This window comes from Mesoplodon densirostris, chromosome 1 (assembly GCF_025265405.1).
Source record: "Mesoplodon densirostris isolate mMesDen1 chromosome 1, mMesDen1 primary haplotype, whole genome shotgun sequence".
NCBI lineage: Eukaryota > Metazoa > Chordata > Mammalia > Artiodactyla > Ziphiidae > Mesoplodon > Mesoplodon densirostris.
The window spans coordinates 226266051-226287823 of NC_082661.1; the positions used below are offsets into that span (position 1 = coordinate 226266051).

The 21773-nt window shown below is 39.2% G+C and overlaps 1 protein-coding gene across 6 annotated transcripts in view; it reads right to left on the reverse strand.

Moving 5' to 3' along the window:
• The window catches only part of INPP4B (inositol polyphosphate-4-phosphatase type II B), a 353637-nt gene that overhangs the window by 322778 nt on the left and 9086 nt on the right, over positions 1–21773 (reverse strand). For all 6 annotated transcript variants that reach the window (XM_060095092.1, XM_060095079.1, XM_060095076.1 and 3 more), the window contains exon 3: positions 484–602. In XM_060095092.1, coding sequence (XP_059951075.1) covers positions 484–602 — 119 coding nt within the window. The remainder of the gene's footprint in view (positions 1–483; positions 603–21773) is intronic.

Consider the following 21773-nt stretch of genomic DNA (forward strand, 5'->3'; position numbering starts at 1 on the left):
AGAGAATATGAAGCTTCTGACGTGCACGAAAGGCAGAGAATATGAAGCTTCCACAGACAATCTAAAGAATACAGGAAAAAAATGAAAAGGGCATAAACACTTGGGTTTAAAACGCCTCTAGGTAGTTTACAACTTTCTTTTTTGCCCCTCAAAGAAATATTCATTCCATTTAATTTAAAATTTCTATATATATATATTTCCCCCCCCCCATTTAGTACTCTATTCAAAGATACAGAGTGGGGATTTTCCTTCTACTTACTAAAGAAAAATAGGTCTTTCATAAAAAAGGCAAGTTCTTTCCCCATGTGTTTATTCTGGTAAGTTACAAATGCATGCTTAGTAACCTCAGGTATGCTTTCCTAAATGACGGGGGACTGCAACCTAGCATAGCTGCAGGCCAAAATCTAAAGTATTTCAGCTGTTTGCTCAAATCCAGAGAGACTGAGAGAGAGCGAGAGTAAATCAGGCACACAGCACGCTCACCTCCACAATTTCCGTGCTGGAGTATCTTGTCAGACCCTGCTCCGCTGGGTGGATTACTGAGATCTGCACCAGTGTATTCAGCTTGCGATCACGCACAGGAGCCACAAGATCCTTGCATGCTGGCAATGACAAAGGAAAGAGAAAGAAGAGAAACTAACATCGTATCTCAGGGAAAACTTTTGTCCCGGGTTGGAAGGAAACTCAGCGCCGGCGCTGAATGAAATCTTCTGGGACTCTGGCTGATCTTACAGAGGAAGTCCCTTGGAAGTACCTTACAGAAATAGGAAGTCACGTGCTGCGGAGCGGAATTGAGAATTCATTTCCACTGGCCACATGTGCAGCTCAGGCGAATCTCCACTGCCCTCGGATCCCAGCTCTCATGTGTGACCCTGCACACACAGCTCAGGGGCTTTGAGCGACTTTAATTAGTCATTAAACCCCGGGCTTTAATTCACACCCCTAGACTAAGTAAACTGACTTGGGCCACATCCGGGGAACTTTACGCTTCTGCTTATTGACACTGGCTGGATTAGTTCAAATGTTGGAACGCACACTTGGTCCTTACCTATCTAGTCACTAGAGCTGGCCTCCTACGGTCCTACATAGGGACAGACGCGGGGAAGGGAGGCTCCCCTATCACAGCAACACGCAAGCCCCGGGCAAGGGGCAGAGGAGGAGGTGGAGGGGTTAAAAGCGTCCTCTGTCCAGGATTCCAGCCAAGTCTGGGAGGCAGAAATGTGGAAGAAAAATGATGGGTTAATTCTTGCCTAGGGGCCATAAAAGTAAGACCTTTCCCTTGAGACACCAGGCTCATATTACAGACGCTCTCCACCATACCATATTTACTTGAATATTTTCTCCTCCCACATATCATTCCCACAATTTGGGGAAGAAAAGTCCAAAAAAAACCTCCTTTTCAGCAAGTCCAATATCTGCTCAGGTGTTTCCCCACCTGGCTTTGAAATAGTAATTTTACTACCTGCATTTGGATCCCAAAGTATCGTGCAAAGTGTCCTCACTACAGGGAAGAGGTTCAAATTAGGCTAAGCTGGGGGCTGGGGTCAGGCTGGAGTTGGGACCAGGGACTAGCAGTAGCCCCGGGTCATGGATTCATGGTGAGAGTATGCTGGGCTCTATACCATATACATCTCATGCCTCTGACCAGTGCAGAAAGAGAGGGAAGGACCCAAGTATTTAAGCTACATTCTGGCTCTGCAACAGTGTACACCTACTAGGACAGAGGTACTACGGCTTAAACCTGAAACTTGAAAAGCAAAGCAAATTATAAATGTAATTATCACCTTTCCTTTGCTTACAGATCAGCTCATTCATAGAGCAGAATGGAACAGAGGAAAAAGCAGGAGCTTTGGAATGAAACTGGCCTGGTTTTCGGCCAGTTCTACTAGCTAAGCAATGCTGGGCAAATTCTTCAACTTCTTAATTTCTTCTTGACAGGCTTTGAGATCCTTTTACTCCTGTACGGTATTTTGTTATAATGTTCCTTATTTAAACCATATGCCTCTAACCATATAGGAAAGCTTAGGAAAGCATGCTTGGAACAAATTAATAGCAACAGTTTATTAAGCCATCATTATTTTTGAGGCCTTTTGCCAATTATCTCTTTATTTCTCAAAATAGTGCTTTGAACTATTATTTCATTTTTACATACTAAGAACTAGAGGCTTTGAAATAGTAAGTGCTCACATTTGCATTACTAGAACTCTCTGGTAGTTTTCTTACATCATACCCCAGCATTTCCATTTCTTTTCTTGGCATACTGAATTCCTCTCTCAGACAATGGCACCTCTCTTTGGAAGACCAACTGCCATAATTCTTTACTGTCTAACCCAAGAGATCTAGTTTTAGAAAATACTGATGCAAGGTTTCAATAATGTCAACATATCACCGGAAGAAAAAAAAAAGACAGATTTAGACTTTACTGTTCTTTGGCGGTTATTTTGATCATTTCCTCCACTTGCCTAATGGATGTTTAATTTTATCATTTATTCTCTTGGCTTTCTGCTCATGGTGTACAGCTCTCTCTCTCCATTTACTGATTTTGACATATATCTCTCCTTAGATTTTGAAGCTGGAGTCAATTTGTTTCCCACACATGCATTTTGTCCACTTTCTGCTGGTAGCTTCATCTCTACCTTATGAACTTATGACACGTTTGCTCAAAGTTAGTTAATTCTTTTCTGATTTCTTATCAGGCTTGATTGTGGGCTGTGGTTAGTTCTCAGAAGTGAGCTGCTGTTCTCCATTTTATCAGCGAACCTCTCAGACTCACTCCTAATAAAAATAGAGATAATCTCCATTAAACTCAAATGTTCAGTCCAACCCAATTTGCAGATTCCCCCAATAGTGATGAAGTAAAGACAACCGTAATGGCACTTTGTATTTCTTTATATTTTGGATCTAAAATATGGCCTAGAAAACAACAATAACTAAAGTCACATCTTGGCTGTCCATATCTTTTCCTTCCTGACAGCCCAGAGATTTTACTGTTCCCTACTTTTATGTGGCAAGATGTTAGGGAAAGCCCCTGACATCAGTCAGACTTCCTGAGCTGTAGTCCCAGATTCCTCATTTTCTACTTATGTGCCTTTAAGTCACAAACTCTTAGATGCTCAGTTTCCTCATCTGTCTATTTCTCAGGATGGAGGCAAGGAAGAAATTAGGTCCCTTTTTATGAATGGACTTTTCTATGCAAAATAAAGCTTACTAATATTTACCAATATCAATACCTACATTTACTAATAGTTAGTGTTTTATTCTTCTGTACAATGGTTTTTATTGGTTCAGCCATATTCAGACAGCTTCTTAAAAACTATCATTAGGGGCTTCCCTGGTGGCACAGTGGTTGAGAGTCCGCCTGCTGATGCAGGGGGCACGGGTTCGTGCCCCGGTCCGGGAAGATCCCACATGCCGCGGAGCGGCTAGGCCCATGAACCACGGCCGCTGAGCCTGCGCATCCGGAGCCTGTGCTCCGCAACGGGAGAGGCCACAACAGTGAGAGGCCTGCATACCGCAAAGAACAAAACAAACAAACAAACAAACAAAACTATCATTAGGTCCAATATTTCTTTGTAAATATCAAACCAGTACATGAGTCATTGCATTTAGTAAAGTGAAACCCATACACACTATGGATCTATACATACTGAAACTGTCCCACTGGAGGGGTGATAAATGATGAGTGACTGAATTGCTTCACAGAGACTGGGTCACTATAAAGTATAACATGCATAGGAACTTTTTAGTAAACACTAAAGACGTCTGAAAAATCTGTCTTCAGAAATCAAAAAAAAAAAATGTCATATCAATTTTCCAGCCATACTTAGCACTACCCATTACCCATACAAAATTCTACTCTATGAGGGAGTGACCTGCATAAATGGCCTTCAACTCACAGGACTAAAAGAATACTTCAGGGTTTTGTTTTGGTTGTTTCGTTTTATTTGAGAATTCTTGAATCAAATGCGTAGTAACAAGTAAATACCTCTCTGACATCATTCACTCACCAGTAGATTTTTTACTTTTATTTCTGCCTTTTTATTGGCTTTGTTTTGGACTGAGCTGTTTAAAAGCATTCTCAGAGCCTGAGAGAGTTTAAATATACAAGATGTTGATAGGTTGGGATTCAAATGTGCTTGTGTCCACTGAATTGTTTATTTTTTAATAAAAAGGGGAAAATCACAATGTAAAAGTAATGAATATTTTTTTAAACTACAATTTGAAACTTTTCTTTAGAAAAAAACAAAAGAGCTACAAGTGACTGTTTTTCCTGTCACCTTTGCTATAGTAACTGGCAACGTGAGAATTCACTTTCCATCATCAGTGCTGGTGAATGAGATGCTCACAGGCATTCCCAGCTCAGATTTGTACAGCATCCAGACAGCTCTCTGCTGGAAGGGAATCCTCAATAGAAGTGTAATGATAAAAACAAACCGAGCTTCAATATCTCAGGAGAGGGATAGGCACTGAGCAAACTGGAAACCTATGCTGTACCAAAAGAGGGGCCCTCCATTCAAATTCATTGCCTGAAGAGATAAAAGCCCACGTGGCTTGATTTGAGGATTTGTCCAAAGCTTGAAATCCCAGTCATTGTATAAGTTAAACTGATATATTTGTGACAAAATTTGGCCTAAGGACCAGAAGATGCCAACCTCCGATCTAGATGCTTAAAGCTACTACTTGGATTCTTAGGGAGAAGTGCAGATCATCTGTTGCTCCTATAATTCCTCTAATATCTGAGAATCCAGAAGCTAAAGGGTGGGGGTTTCTGGGTTCTTGTTGAATTAATATTCTGCCCACCCCAAAATACCATTTTTATAAAAGATCTGTTTTTGTTTCATTCAGCCATCATTTCTAAAGCACGTCAAGTCTTTTGAGTCCATACAGCCGTTCCATCCTTCTAGCCAACATTGGCTGGAAGCCTAAAATTGTCTCCAGACTCTTCTACCAGAGAGCTCAGCCCCAGCAATAATCAATTTGAACACAACTGTCGGTTCAGGTGCCTTTGCGTTCAGCAGCACTGGCCAAATCCTAGTTGTTCTAAGACCTGCCCTGGCTATGGAGTGTGCAAATAAGCAGAGGTGCCTGCCACAGGCTTTCACAAGGGCAGTGGCCTTAGCCACTGGTGTACTGTGAGTTCAAGGCTGACTCCAAGCAATGTCTCTTTCCCCTTAAGAACTCTTTTTTCTGTGAAGGCAGGTCATTTTTCTTGCCCCACTCCATCTCATCTCTCTTCCTGCCATTCAGTGTTAGTAGCATCGAGCAAAGTTTATCCTCAGTCCTCTAGAAAAAGCAATGGCCACAAGCGGGGGCGGGTGGAGGGAGACTTTGACATGAATTCCCACATCTCTACAATTCTGCTCTTAAATTAGCCAGAGGAAAGTTAGGCTTAAAGGAGAAACCACACAGGAGAGCAAACAGAGAAAAAAGAAATGTTTGCTTGTTTGTTTTTCAACTCGGGATAAACTTATATTTGAAACCAGGATCTAGCCTAGGGAATTATGTGACTTTGTATACATTACTCTTATCTCTTTCAGTCTCTATTGTCTTATCTGTAAAGTGGAAGTCAAAGGACAGATTTCATAGATTTGCTATAAAGATTATATGAAGTAATATATGTTGAATGCTAGGCACATAATAGATCCTTTTATTATATATTAAGATTGATATGAATATAATTATACATTGGCACAAAAATGGATTTTATCTCTTCAATATTCTTGTAGTAATTAAATGCTCAAGATATCCCAGGTTGGTCCTGATTTTATGTAACCTTATTCTTTTTTAATAAAAGTATTTTATTAAATATATACCTGTGATTTCTTGGTACCTTCTTGTTTTCAATACAAAAAAATTTTAAACCCCTTACTGGATTATTTGTTAATTTCAGCAATCATAGTTATCATTAATATATTGCTTTCTGTGAAACCAGATGTGCACATTTATACTTGTTAATTTCACCTCTGACTAGACACTTCCAAATGAGAAGCCAAAAATAGCAGAAAGCTTTATTTATTTTCTGTCTGACCTCAGATGTACTACATGTAAATGGTAAACTCACCCTCTATGCAGGGATTTATCTGGGAGGTTAGTGTTCCTTTACTTAAAGAGGGACTTCCCTGGTGGTCCAGTGGTTAGGACTCTGCGCTTCCACTGCAGGGGGCAAGCATTTGATCCCTGGTCGGGGAACTAAGAGCCCGCATGCCACATGGCCAAAAAAATAAATAAATAATACTTAGAGAAAGTTGGTCCGCAACGAGTCATTGTCTTAACAAGTGAGATGTCCCAAGGGGTAATGGGATGACTTGCTCCTCTGTTCTGTACATTCCTTCATCAAAAAAAAAAAAAAAAAAGAAGGCTGTGAATGCTTATAAAGCTTCTTTTTCTTGCAATTAAAAAAAAAATGTGACAACTCAAACCCAATATAGTCTGATGGAAACAAACCTCCCCTGATGAAAGTTCATTTCTTTCCCCCCTCTTCCTCCACCCCAGACTCTTCATAGGGAAAATGGAAGAGGTAAATCCATGCCCCTCAAGGGCAAAAAGGGCCAGGGTACAGAGAATAGGGGGCATCTTGAACAGGAAAGTGGCCTTATTCAAACAGGGATTTAGGGAAATAACCATCTAGCTCCAGGCTCCCCCAATAGCACTATTCTTATTTTACCATCCCTAAGAGAATCAGTCATTTCCCTAAGGCTGTGGGTAAGTCTCTTGCTGCCTAGAATGCAGTTTTCTATTTACTTCCCAAATTCTTAATGTTTGGTTAGGTTTCTCAAAAATGTGACATATATATCCTTGCTCCTTGTACTCCAGAAATGTAGATGCCACTTATCAACTGATAGGCCAATTTGGGTTATGTTCCCAGGCCAATAAATTACTGGATTCCTTTGCATGGTTTCACAGCTACCATTCTAGATCAGTGATTACATCTAGACTAAATGAATTGACATCATACATTAAGAGATATATAAATACAGATATAAATACAATGTAAATATATGTTACATTTAAAAAGCTTAATAGCCCTGCTAATTGCCAGTACAATACGCTTTCCTACGTTTAGTTTCTTCTGCCTTTCTGTTATTTATTCTTCCTTCCTCTCAGGAATTCTAAGACAGCAATTTTCTGAAGCCTAGGATGTGAACCTCTACAATTCAGATCTACTGAGTGGATTCAGAAGACAACACTGCCTCGTTCCCAGGGCACTGCATTGCATGATAATTCCATCTTCTATAGTAAAATGGCAGAATGTATAGTGTCCTGGACTCATACTAATATCCACACAAGGAGCATTTCATAAGTAATCAGGAACACGCTATTCACTTTTGAATATGTTCTTAAGGCTACTTCTTAGAAAAATGTGGCTCTATATCATGTTGAGCTGATTTATGCCCATTAATAATATTTTTCCATGTTCATTCTGTATTCTCTGTCGAATCTTTGAGTCTCTGATTCATTGAGCTTAGCATCACATCTTGCCCTCCCTGTTTATTTTAGCTTACTTTCAACTGATAGAGCCTACTTTCTGTAATTTTTCTCATTTGGTATTACTTTTCTCATTTGTGTTCTCTTCTGCTTTCTCAAATGTCTTTGCTATGTGTTCTCTACTATTTCAAATGTCCTCAGTAACATGTTTCTCTCATCACTCGGAAAGAGGAGGTTATCAAAATCATCACTTGTATATTTATAAGACTTGGGACTACAGGGGTCAGGAATACATCTCTCTTAACAAACTACAGCTTCTCCATCCAGTTAAGTAACCATTTTTTCAGTCTTCATAGAAGTAAAACAAAAATGTGCTATTTTCCCCTTCACTGTTGTGTGGGAAATTTTAATTTACACATACTTCCCTAAAGAGTATGTGAACCATGCATAGCTGGCAACATAAGCAATATTTGTTGGGAAAATTAAAGAACTGTAGATAGAAGAGTTGGTGTGAAAAATGTGATTAGAAAATTTGGACTTATTTTTCTTTCTCTTATTTATTCTTTCATCTTTTGTTTGCTTTGTTTTGTTTTCTTCTGTCTTTTAAGACACTGAGTTCAAAATATTAATGTTCTAAATACAAAATTGGAATCTTTTCAAGGAGGATAAGTATACCCACATAACTTGAACAAACAATATTAATTTTAGGTTTCTAGAAAGTTAGAGGGCAAAAAGCAACTCAGTGTTTAAGGGTGAAAGATAAGAAATCAATCTAGGGAATCAATACACACACACACACATGACTACATAAATAAATGAATAAATAAAGCCATCCTAATGAAAGAATTCCTTAGATATACTGAAAGAATCCTACGGTTTTTGCCCCTTTACTACAACAATAAAATGCTAATATAGGGAATTCCCTGGCAGTCCAGTGGTTAGGACTCTGCAGTTCCAGTGCACAGGGCATGGGTTCAAACCCTGGTCAGGAAACTAAGATCCCGCAAGCTATGCGGTGCAAGGGTTCAAACCCTGGTCGGGGAACTAAGATCCCCCAAGCTATGCGGTGCAACCAAAAAAGAAAAAAAAAAAGAAAAAAAATGCTAATATAACACAAATTTTAAGGTTATTCTCAATTAAGATAATAAAGGAAGCATGCAGAGAGGATGGGGGTGAGGGGTAGGAAGCACAATTTATTGCATACTTATTATGCATCAGGTGGCATTAGGCTTAAACTTTCCTTGTGTTAGCTCAAATTCAGAACAATAATGTGCCTAGTGCCGCCTCATCATTCCATTAGTTCCATATCCATATTTTTGACTAATCAGTCAGATTTGTAGATCATGAAGACTATTTATTTATTTATTACCAATAGCTCAGTAGCCCAGTTAATTTTTTTGTCAATAACATCATTCTGTTCCGTCTGGTCCGCTGCATGTTCATTGGTGATTTAGCTTTGTAAGGAGAATTTTAAGACTCTCAACACCCTGAAAATAGAATCCAAATAAAACTTGAGGAAAGGATGAGACTAATGCCATAGGGAGAAAGCAGATGACAGAGTTATTGAGGAATATACGTAATAATTTGCATGAGGGAATTGAAGAGACTGTGTTATAGAAATATTGCTTCAGAATTCTTGCTACACTGAGATTTGAGCACCACTGCTAAATTTTGTTACAACTGACGCATTTACAAATTAAACTAATTTCCTTGATGTAAAAAGCCAGATTCAGATTGTTGAGAAATAGGTCTAGAAATAAAATGTGTTACTTTTCCCCCCATAACAAAACAACATAAAAATATGCCACCATATTTTATGTGTATCTGTGTGTGTTTAAAAAAAAAAATGTTGGCCTTAACAACAAATAGCCAAGAAGATGAAATTCACTTCTACAGTTGGAAAGCTTACACTAAAATTAACCACTCAGTACTGGTTCTCAATTTAAGTAGCATTGAACAATCTATAGAGAGAGAGAAGAGGAGCCTCTGCCTGGAACAATGGTGCTCTCGGGAAATGCTCTTTGATCCTGCTCTGAAGCAGCGAAGATGCCAGCTGTACAGAAGACAGTGTATTTGCATATGAAAAGAGCAAATCTGGTTCAAATCACTGTTGTCTGTATCAGAAGACTCCCATTCTCCAGCCCATCCCCTGCTCCCCCCAGCTTCTCTCCTTTCAATCCTCAGAAAATTCTATTTTGTCCTGTTTTCATGAATACTACCTAGATGGCTGAGACTCCATTCTCAAGCAGTTGAATTAAAAACAAGCCTGTGCTCGTGTCTCTTCCGGTTTTGACCTCCCACGCTATATGATGTAAACCCCAAACTGGCCTGGCATCATCGCCTAATAGTTTGTTCAGACTTGGCTCTCTGTGCGCATGCTCCAAATCCACGTTCCATTGCAGAAACGCGTGCGTGCAGCTTTCTGCCGCTCTTTTCAGCAAGAACATACGTGCTGCTTAAGAAAGGATGAAAATGTTATTCCAAGAATGGAAGCTGTTCTCAACCCTTCATTCTTCTCTATTTCTTATTAAAGCAGTAACCGAACTTCTCACACAAATTCAATTACCACTTGAATAAAGGGTCTTCCAAGATGTGAGTCTCCTGTGTTGCCTTCCCACCTACCCTCTCTTGTTTTCAATATCCTTCAGTCACAGGAATTTCCTCTCAGGTATATTACTGATAACTAACACTAAATGTATCCAAAACTAAGCTAAGTAATTATCTGTGTATTTAAGCTCTGAACTACAAATAAAATAAATTAAAAGTTAAAAAATGCTCAACATCGGGCTTCCCTGGTGGCGCAGTGGTTGAGAGTCCGCCTGCCGATGCAGGGGACACGGGTTCGTGCCCCGATCCTGGAAGATCCCACATGCCGCGGAGTGGCTGGGCCCGCGAGCCATGGCCGCGGAGCCTGTGCGTCCGGAGCCTGTGCTCCGCAACGGGAGAGGCAGGCTCCGCAACGGGAGAGGCCACAGCAGTGAGAGGCCCGCATACAGCAAAAAAAAAAAAAAAAAAAAAATGCTCAACATCATGAATCATTAGAGAAATGCGAATCAAAACTACAATGAGATATCATCTCACACCAGTCAGAATGGCCATCATCAAAAAATCTAGAAACAATAAATGCTGGAGAGGGTGTGGAGAAAAGGGAACACTCTTGCACTGCTGGTGGGAATGTGAATTGGTACAGCCACTATGGAGAACGGTATGGAGGTTCCTTAAAAAACTACAAATAGAACTACCATATGACCCAGCAATCCCACTACTAGGCATATACCCTGAGAAAACCATAATTCAAAAAGAGACATGTACCAAAATGTTCATTGCAGCTCTATTTACAATAGCCCAGAGATAGAAACAACCTAAGTGTCCATCATCAGATGAATGGATAAAGAAGATGTGGCACATATATACAGTGGAATATTACTCAGCCATTAAAAAGAAACGAAATTGAGCTATTTGTAATGAGGTGGATGGACCTAGAGTCTGTCATACAGAGTGAAGTAAGTCAGAAAGAGAAAGACAAATATCATATGCTAACACATATATATGGAATTTAAGAAAAAAAAATGTCAAGAAGAACCTAGGGGTAAAACAGGAATAAAGACACAGACCTACTTGAGAATGGACTTGAGGACATGGGAAGGAAGGGTAAGCTGTGACAAAGTGAGAGAGAGGCATGGACATATATACACTACCAAACTTAAGGTAGATAGATAGTGGGAAGCAGCCACTTAGCACAGGGAGATCAGCTCGGTGCTTTGTAACCGCCTGGAGGGGTGGGATAGGGAGGGTGGGAGGGAGGGAGACGCAAGAGGGAAGGGATATGGGAACAGATGTATATGTATAACTGATTCACTTTGTAATAAAGCAGAAACTAACACACCATTGTGAAGCAATTATACTCCAATAAAGTTGTAAAAAAAATCAATATATACATACAAAAATTTTGGAAACTGCAAGTGAGCATAATAATAGTAATAAATAGTAATGCTTATAACAAAAAAAAGTTTAAAAAAAAAAGAGTGGAAGCTGGTCCCTCTGAATACTAAAAGAAATGTGTGAGTCAGTGAATGGAAATCTGTAGTGTTACAACTAGGGTTGCAGAAGAGGAAGAAACACAGGCAACAACCTTCAATCTTATACCCGACCAGGGACCAAGATGACAATATTTTTCCAGAACTGCCAGTTTGACACAGGAGCCGATAGGGTTCCCGTTCAGGACAAGCATAGAGCCCATCAGTGGATCCAGCCAGGCATGTGGTTAGTGGGGAGGGGATGCTTCCTTGATTTACCTCTGAACCACAAGATGAAGCTAGCATGGCTGGTGGAGACAGTTAGTTACAGGAGTGGTGGCCGGAAAGTCAGAGCCTGAGTCACCACGTGTGGATGGCTAAGAGAAGTGTGCTCCAAGTTGATGAACTCTAACTGAGGACACAAAATGATGTCCAGAAGGTATTTGGGAGTCTGAGGCAGAAAAAAAGGAAATTGGGACCTGAGAACATTATCTTCAGGGTTTGACAGTCTCCTGAGGGAATCTGAGGTCCATCTGTTTGGGTAGGAACTAGGAAGCGCTCTGGAAGGCAGTTGTTTAACCTGGATGATTTCACACACAAAACACTGACTCATGGTCTGGGTTTCACCAAATCTTGCATGAGGCAATTTTCAGACACGCTTTCCTGAACCAAAATGTTTCAGAAAAATTGTACTCTATATATTGCACCCAAGGGCTAAGTTTTAGAAGGTGGTATTTAAATTAAGGTAATTTTTTTAAATTTCAGTAATTTTTTTCCCATAAATGTATTGGACTTGGTAGTTATATGTGGAATTAATAGTCTTTTATGAAATTCCCACCCCTCTAGTGTCAAATATTTTACAAGTAGATTTAAAGTATTAAATCAAAGTCATACATGGATAGATTAGGAAGCAAGCGGGGGAAGAGAAGCATGAGAGGAAGAGGTGGTCCTGGAGGGATGACTAGCCTCCCATTTCATTGTCTCTATCTGGAGCATCCTTTGTGGAGGGGCAAGTTATCACTCCCTATTTCTCCTGAGTCCCTTGAGTCAATCATACCTGTGATTTTTTTGTAGACAAAAGAAAATCCCAATATTCATGTTGAATATGGAGCTTTAAGGGTGTCAATTCTCCCATCATAAGACAGTTGACTCACAGGAAATAAAACAAGGTTGGTATAGATAAGCTAAAGCTAGAAATGACTAGTGAACCAGGAGACATGACACAAGAGGAGAAAGACAGTGAGTCTATGGGTGAGACATCAAATGTGGACTAGCTTGAGGGCAGGAGGGGTCTAATTATTCAGAGCAAAATCCACAAGTTCAACACCACGTGGAAATAGCGCAGCTTGAGAGTGGGAGAGCCTGATCCTAAGAGAAACCAAGTTTGAAGGAAACAAAGAGCACACTTCTCAGAATAATGGGGATCTCCAAGGAGAGCCTCAAGCTCAGCAGAGCACCTGTGAGCTGAATGTAGAATGCTTCAGAGCCCTAGCTACACAGGAAGTTTCAGAACAAAGGAGCAGTTGTTTACACTACCCAAACTAAACTAGAGAAGAACCACCTTCGCAGCAATGCCAAGACATGTGGGAGACTAGGTAAGATAAGAATATGAGACACCTTCTGTTTGAAGGTCTCCCTGGCAGTTCTTTCTTGCTCTGTGTAGTAAACAGTCAAAGGCTCAGGGTCTTAGATTCCAGTCCTGACCAGGTAACTTTGGATTTGTTATGGAATCTCGGTATCCTCCTCAGGAAATGAGGATGATAATTACAGTTATTCTCACTGAGTGCTTGTGAATATATGTGGGGAAAAGAGATTTGTTAATTTCCTAATGATGTATTAATAATGTACTTCTCCCTTTCATGTATATTAGCTCAAACACTCTGTGAAATAAGAATTATTATCTACAACTTACAGACAAGGAATCAGATTTTCAGAGAGGGTAAGGGATTAACCCAGAACAGTAATTTTTAAATATCATTAAGCAATCATGCATACACCTAGCACCATTCTTAGTGCTTTACGTACACTACCTTATTTAAGCTGCAAAACAACCCAGTCAACATGAAATTGTTCAGAATCACACAGGTAGCCAGTAGCAGGATGAGGATTCAAATGCTCTCATAGTGGCAGCCCAGCCCATGCTCTCAAACACTGCCCTTGTACTGCCTTCTCTCAGGGTTACACGTGGGAGGCTGAAATCTAGGCTCAAATCTCTGGACCTCAGTCCATTTCTCCTATTTTAGTTCTGTTATGCTTCTTGTTATTTGTCTATATATGTTCTTAACATTACCTCTATAGGAAGGTAGCTTGCTTCCTGATGCTATCATAGTACAGGAATCTTGAAGTTACTTTGTGAAGAATTTGGGGGCATAAAGTTCTACACAGATAAGCAATTGTCGGCGATCCAGTCTAGTTACAGAACCCACTTGTTCAGCTTGGCCCATGACTGATTCTTCCTGTCAGTTCTCTCTAGATGAACCCCAAGGGCAGGCAGGCTCTGTCTTTCCTGATATAATTTGCTAACAACAAAATATCAACAGTTAAATAATCGTCTTCACCGAGAATACTAAAATGAATTGCGTTTTACAAACAATTGTGTTAGCGACAATTACAAAACATTTCAAGGTCATTTCTAAACCCATAAATTTATTTTATGAAGAAATGTGAGTCCAAAAGCAGAAACTAACACACCATTGTGAAGCAATTATACTACAATAAAGTTGCAAAAAAAACAAACAAATATACTGTGCAAGATACATTAGCTATTTTTGTGCTATGTTATAATATCTATTAAAGCAGTTTATTTGAAAATTAAAAAAAAAAAAAAGCAATGGCATTCATGCCTGCATTCAGCTCGTGGATATTTACTGAATGTCTAAATGTGTCCAGCATGATTCTAGGTGACAGTTTCAAAGAAGTGAATAGGAAAGCAAGTTCTCTATTTTATGGAGCTTACGGTCTAGCAAGACATAAAGTTAAAAAAAAATAATTTAGTGAACATTTTAAACAGGGTGATTAAATTGAGAGTGTTGGGAGAAGCAAGAATCAGGAAAAGCTTCTCTGATGAGGTGACATCTGAGTTGTGATCTAAAACTTACCAAGGGGCCAGCTGAGGGGCGGGGAGGGGGGGAGAACAAATGCCAAGACCCAAATGTTTGGCTTGTTTGAGAAGCAAAAAGAAGACAAATGAGGTTGAGAGTAAGGCTGCAGAGTGAGCTGGAAGATCAGCACAGGTAAGGTGAAAAGGGCCTGCTGCCCAAGAGCCTTGTAGACTGTGGTAAGATATTTCAATTTTATTCTTTTTTTCAAATTTTATTGGAGTCTAGTTGATTGACAATGTTGTGTTAGTTTCAGGTGTACAGCACAGTGATTCAGTTATACATACATATATATATATATATATATATATATATATACACACATATATATATTCATTCTTTTTCAGATTCTTTTCCCATATAGGTTATTATAGACTGTTGAGTAGAGTGCCCTGTGCTAGACAGTAGGTTCTTGTTTATTTTATATATAGTAGTGTGTGCATGTTAATCCCAAGCTCCTAATTTATTCCTCCCCCTATATCCCCCTTTGGTAACCATAAGTGTGTTTTCAAAATCTGTGAATCTGTTTCTGTTTTGTAAATCAGTTCATTTATATCATTTTAAAAAAAATTAGATTCCACACATGTGTGATATCATATGATATTTGTCTACCTCTGTCGATTTTATTCTAAGTGAAATGGAAGCCATGGAAGGATTTTAACTAGGGAAGTAAAGAAATCCCAATTATATTTTTAAATTATTTATTCTGGTTCTCCCATCAGGAAGGGACTGTGAAGGGGTAAGAGGCAGATACAAGCAGACCTAGGAGGACTCCCTTAACCGGCTCAGGTGAGAGCTGACAGCAGCTGAGAATTGAACGATATCGGTGGCAACAGATAGAGGTGATCAAATTCAGAATACACTTTGTACATAGAAAGTATAGGACTTGAAGATGGATTTGACATGAGGTTAGGGAAACAGAAAAATCAAGAAAGAGTTAAGAGTTTGAGGATTTGCATAACAGAATGGATGGTGATGTATTTTAAGGAGATGTATATCATTGGGGAAATAAAATGTTTCGGAGGGACAGGAAATGGTAATCAAGAAATCAGGTTTTAACTACCTTGAGTTTAAAACCCCTCCTAGGAAGTCAAGTGTCTTGAACAAATGACACTGTGGAGTTCAGAGGAGAGCAAGGATCAACATTCCAATTGAAGGGAGTGCTCCAAGGACCTGATCCTAAGATCTGAGGGTTTACTTCTCAGACACAGAATTAAAGATACAATGACAAATCTAAAAATGAGGGAGAATTACACTTAAACGCCATGGTCTTAAAGGTGTGCTCCCTTCTCATGCATCTTCCTTGATTTACTTTTAAGTCCAGGATATTTCTTCCCCGTTAACAACAAAATAACCTTTGGGGTCTGAAATAGCCAAAAGTGCATTTTTCTTCTTTCATTCTCGGATGTCGCACAATCCACAGTGTCGAAGAGAATGGGCTCTAGAGTGAGCCTGTGAGATTCAAATCTCAACTCCTCAGCCTCTCCATAATTCAGTTTCCAAAAAGTAGATAATAACGGTGCCTAATCAGAGTTATTGTGAGGATCAGATGAGATAAAATTGGTAAGGTATGGGCTTCCCTGGTGGCGCAGTGGTTGAGAGTCCGCCTGCCGATGCAGGGGACACAGGTTCGTGCCCCGGTCCGCGAAGATCCCACATGCCGCAGAGCGGCTGGGCCCTTGAGCCATGGCCGCTGAGCCTGTGCGTCCGGAGCCTGTGCTCCGCAACGGGAGAGGCCACAACAGTGAGAGGCCCGCGTACCGCAAAAAAAAAAAAAAAAAAAGGAAAGTGAAAGCTGCTAGGCAGTCTTGATTCCTCAATTACCCACAAGTAGCCACAGATGCTGCAGAGGTAGACCTATTCCAGTGACCAGCACTCTCAGTGATTAGACAATGGAGGAAAGAAAGTAATTAGGTAAATCTCACACACAAAGAGAAATAAACTGGATGGGGCATGTTGATCGTTGATGAAAGACAGATAAACAAGGTAGATGTGAACATTAAAAAAAAAAAAAACCCTCTAATTTAACAAGTAATTAGCTAAACGCTTGTGGAAAAATCAATTTAGGCCTCCCTTAACTAAATGTTCCTGTGGTATATTATTCAGAAACAAATGGGAACAGAAGAATAGATATAATTTATTGCAACAAAATTCAGTTAAATGGTACACTCCTAGCAAATAGGAAGTGAGGCAAAAGAGACGTTTGTTCTCTTATATATTTTTCACTTATTAACTGATGTCATGTATCTCAAACTCCTGAAGAATGCCAAGCTAGAATTTAGACCAGTAGCAATAAGAAGAGCTACATTCCAGAGAGAGCACATATTAAATCTTGAGTCGCCAGAAAACACTACCCACACAACAGACCTGTTAAGAAGCTCTAATTGGTTCACTTTCTCTTCCTTCAATTAAATCTCTATCTCAGCAGTACAAAAACGTGATGCAGGTCTTAGATAACCTTTTATTGTCTACCCCCCTCCAATCCTGTACTTTTAATAATCAGCCACAAGGAACATGGCCTTTGGAGTTAAAAACCTATATTTCTCCACTCCCGGCCTTATGCCCTTGGGCAAGTGACTACACCTGTGAAACAGGAATAGTGAGAAGCACCTAGCTGGTCTGTTTTAAGATCAGAGATAAAATGTGAAAAGACACACTGGGAAGATTCTTGTGTCTGCAAACTCTGCATAGGTAGGCAATTGTCAGGGGCACAGCACAGCTACAGATTTTGCTGTGTCCCACTCAGCATGGTCTGAGCCTTCTCTGAGTTTCATCTAGTTTAGCCCCAAAGCCAGTAGGACTCAATACCTGGCACTTAGAAGTTCAATAAGTGATAGCAATTATCATGCACAAAAATTCAGTGCCAAGACCCCTTTTCAAAAAAGTACTCACTGAGTATGACAAAGTGATTTTTCCAAGGTTAAATCCAAAATAGCAAAGGCTAACCAATCGTTAGGTATATGTCAGATACCAGTTTAAAGGCTTTCTGTATATTAATTCGTTTAATCCTAACAAGAACCATATAAGGTAGATACTGATCCGCTTCCTGTTTTACAGAGAAGAAAATAGGGAGTCAGAGACATTGTGTCATTTTTCCAAGGCTGCCTGTCCAGGTAGTAACAAAGACATTGTTAAAATTCTGAAGTAGCCTTCACACTCCCATCTCTTAGCTATATTGCCTCCTCACTCAGATTGTAGACTGAAATTTGAGCCTGAAATGCAAAACTACTGTTTATTATTTTGGTTGTAGTGATAAACTGTTGTTCCAAAAAACATCTCTTCAAAAGTATTGCTAGTTACCTGATGCTGTCAAAATAGAGATAGCTCCGAGAAAGATGCGTCAGACAGATTCTTGTGTCTGCGAGCTCTGCATAGGTAGGCAATTGCCAGGGACACAGCATGGCTACAGAGTCTGCCGTGTCTAGCTTAGCATGGTCTGAGCCTTCCCTGAGTTTCATCTATTGATAGCTTAGCGCCAAAGCCAGGAAGACTCAATTCTTCCTGATACCCAAATACAATCTGCAAGCACTAGAATAATGTTGAAAGACTTGTGTTTATTTAGAATTTTAAAACAAGTTTCTCATGTATGTGCAACAACTGTAAAATACTGCAAGAAGATTTCTAGAGCCTTAATATATTTTTAGAGTGGGATTATTAGTAATAAAGAGGAAAATGTAAATGAGCATTAAACTCATCACCTTAGGAAATGAGCTGTAGGATTTTCTTTCCTGTAGTTTGCTACTCCCTTTGCCTGAATTGTCTCTTGTGTTTCTTCTAAACCAGCTGAAATCCTGCCCATATTTCCAAACCTGGTCCAAATGCCACTTCCTCTGAGATGTTTTTTCTGATGCCACAGTTATATTTAATCACTGCTTGCTCAGTACTTCCGTAGTTCTTGGCTTATGTCTTTATTTTGCCCTTATCACAATCTACCTGGCCTGATGGTTTGTCTCTATCATGTCCTGGAAATTCTTGAAAAGCAGGAATCAAGAAGGAGGGAGGACAGCCTGGTGGTTAAAAGCAGGAGTTCGGATCAGACAAAACTCAGCTTGGATCCTGACTCTGTCACTCAACTTCCATAAGATCTTTGGAAAGTTGATCATTGGGAATCTTAGATTTTTTCATCTTTCCATTGAAGATAATATGGGTGAGTCTGTTCTGTATTCAGATTCCTGGGTTCGAATCTTAGGTTCATAACTTTATTTGTTTATGTCTAAGTACCCTTTCCTATAAGACAAAGATGATAATAGAGAATTTATCTCATAATGAAATTCTGAGAATTAAAGTAATTAGTTTATGTAAATTATTTAGAACAACGTCTGGTGAACAAACAAGCACTCAGTAAATGTTAGCTACTTTAATATTATCCTGTAGAATTGCGGTAAGGAAAACACAGCATCCTGTTTGTAAAGAGATAAGCACATAGTAGATGCTCAAAAAATGGTAGGTATTACTGTGATTTCCCGGTACTTTACACTGTAAGAATAAAGAAAATGGCAATCAACGTATAATGAGCAAAAAAATAGAGCAAGTATATTCTTAGCAGTTGTTTCTCTTGTTGCTTGAAAATCATCTTGCAGCTTATATGAAGCAGTATTTCATATAGTATTTTTATCAATAGATTAAATACAAAAATATACCTCTGTGCTCAGTATTCCCTTTAGTTTGCCTATGATACCACGGAGAGGATAAAAATACTAAAGATATAATAAAATCTTCCATTCTCCCATTGGAGCTTTAAAAAAGTCAGAGCTTTATGATTACTTATGAACGCAGATCAGCAGGAGAGTAGAAGTGTGAACACAGGAGAAAATTGCAAGTTTAGCCTCCCCGGATTTTTTTTTCTTTTCCAGAAACATATAAAACAATGGCTGATTTATAGCAATTCATAAAGTATGAATGGATGTGACATGCAGGTTAATGAAGGCCTTAGCAATCTATAAAAGCAGTGTCTATAAAGAAATGAGACAGTTTTTGTGCAGCTTCTCAGTTTGGGCATATTTTATACACGTTTTCAAATTCTGAACACAGAAAACTGATCACATGATTTACATGACTTTTTTTTTCTTAGCTGGGTTATTAGAAATATTGTGGCTGTATATATAAAATCTAAAATCAGTACACAAAATCACATATATGCTCCAACAGAACAAAGAACAAAGCATTTAGAATCAGCATTCTTCTGGTCCTTATTGAAAGTCACTCTAATATTTGAAGTAACCTACCCAAGGACGTCTTGCTATTATATACCATAACGTAATGTTGTGATAGAACTGAATTTTAATCACTGAATTCTAGGCTGGTACACATCATTTACCTGGTACAAGTATATAGTGGGTTGCATGCCCACAGACTTTTTTCGTGGGCCTCTCACTGTTGTGGCCTCTCCCGTTGCGGAGCACAGGCTCCGGACGCTCAGGCTCAGCGGCCATGGCTCACGGGCCCAGCCGCTCCGTGGCATGTGGGATCTTCCCGGACCGGGGCACAAACCCACGTCCCCTGCATCGGCAGGCAGACTCTCAACCACTGCGCCACCAGGGAAGCCCCCCACAGACTTTTTAAAGTCTCTATTTCCACAGAGAAAACAGAGTTTCTACAAGGTGTACTTCAATTTGTTTATTTAGTCACATTATGTATGACAGAACTGACGTGGCTTACAGAGTGAATGTGAAGTAATTTCCTATAAAGCACTTGGAATCACTGATTTTTCAGTATATACCACGATTCCAAAGGACCAGGAAGTAGATGAATCAAGAATCCTATTGAAGAGCACAATTTTTATTTTCTCTTCTAGGAAGAGAAGATGGCTGGCTTTTTATACGTAACTTGGTGTAATAAAAATAAGTATTTATTGCACGCCTTTTTGTGTCTGTGTTTTCTGAATTTGGAGTATTTGTCTTGTTCCAAGCACCAAGCGTCTGCTTCTCCTGCTCTCCTGGTCTAAAATGTGATTCCTCTTTTCCTCTACCTGTTCTAATGATGCTTTCCTCCTTCAAAAACTCACTTTAGTTAGTCTTCCTTGGAAAGCCTTTCCTGACCACTCCTCCTCATACTAGTTTGATCCTTTACACCATCTCTCATATTCTTAGAGACCCTGAAAAATAGCTTAGCGTTTAAGGATCTTTTTAATCACTTCAGGAGTCTTAGTTTGATCTCTCTACTTATACTATGAGTTAACTGAAGGCAAAGAGCAAATTTACTCCTTCAAATATGCCCCCTTTCTTGTTTAGCATTTTTAGGTATTTATTTAAACAAACAAACACCACTTGATCATGACATTTATATGGGCACGTTGCAGAGATTTTTAAAGATATAACAAAATATCTTTATGCTTTCCTTTGGAAAGCATAACAAAAATAAAAACTGTACCAAGTTGTGAGAACCATGATTAAAGACACTCATGCCTAGTCTTCCAATCTTGTTATTTTGTACACGAACACTGTTAGCACAGTTAAATAAGGGTTATGTTGTACAAGCAGTTTGTTATCCTGCTTTAACAACTCTTATATTCCCCTGTTTGATGAAATATCCTTTTGCAAGATGATTTTTTAATGACTGAATAGTTTTCCATCTTAAGAATCTATGTTTCACTATAAAAATTAAACAACACGTGCTGATTGACTCTGAGTTGGGGATGAAATACAATGGCTTAAACTTCCCCTTTATCTATCCTGACTTTGACGCATTAGGAAAAAAAGTCAAGAAATGAGATGGGAAAACAGAAATCAAGAGAGATAACTATCTGAAAATGTATGACCACTTTACACAGATAACTGTGATATATTTCTGCATTGCTTATTATTGATTGTTATCTGATATAATTTTCACTATATTACTAAGAAAATTATAGCAGTTAATATAGATTTATTGATTTTAGAGAAAACTGAAAGAAAAAGTAAGGATCTGTTAAATAATTTGAACCTCAGATTAGTCTTATTTTATGTACTAATAAAACCTATAGGGGAGGGATTGATCCATTTTCAATTCCAGGGGAAAAGGTCTCAGGAAAAATTCATTCCATAAATTTATGTACTGATTCTTAAAAGATAAATCAGCTTCACACAAGGCAAAGGATCTAACAATCAGTTGGCTTTGAATCTCATCTCTCTCTATCCTTTACTCACTAGAGTCTTGGCATCACCCAAGCACCAGGACTGATCCTACTGTCCAGAGGTGAGGTACAGATGAGGGTGAGGGAGACTAGAGGAGGCCACGGGAGTAGGGATCTCACTGG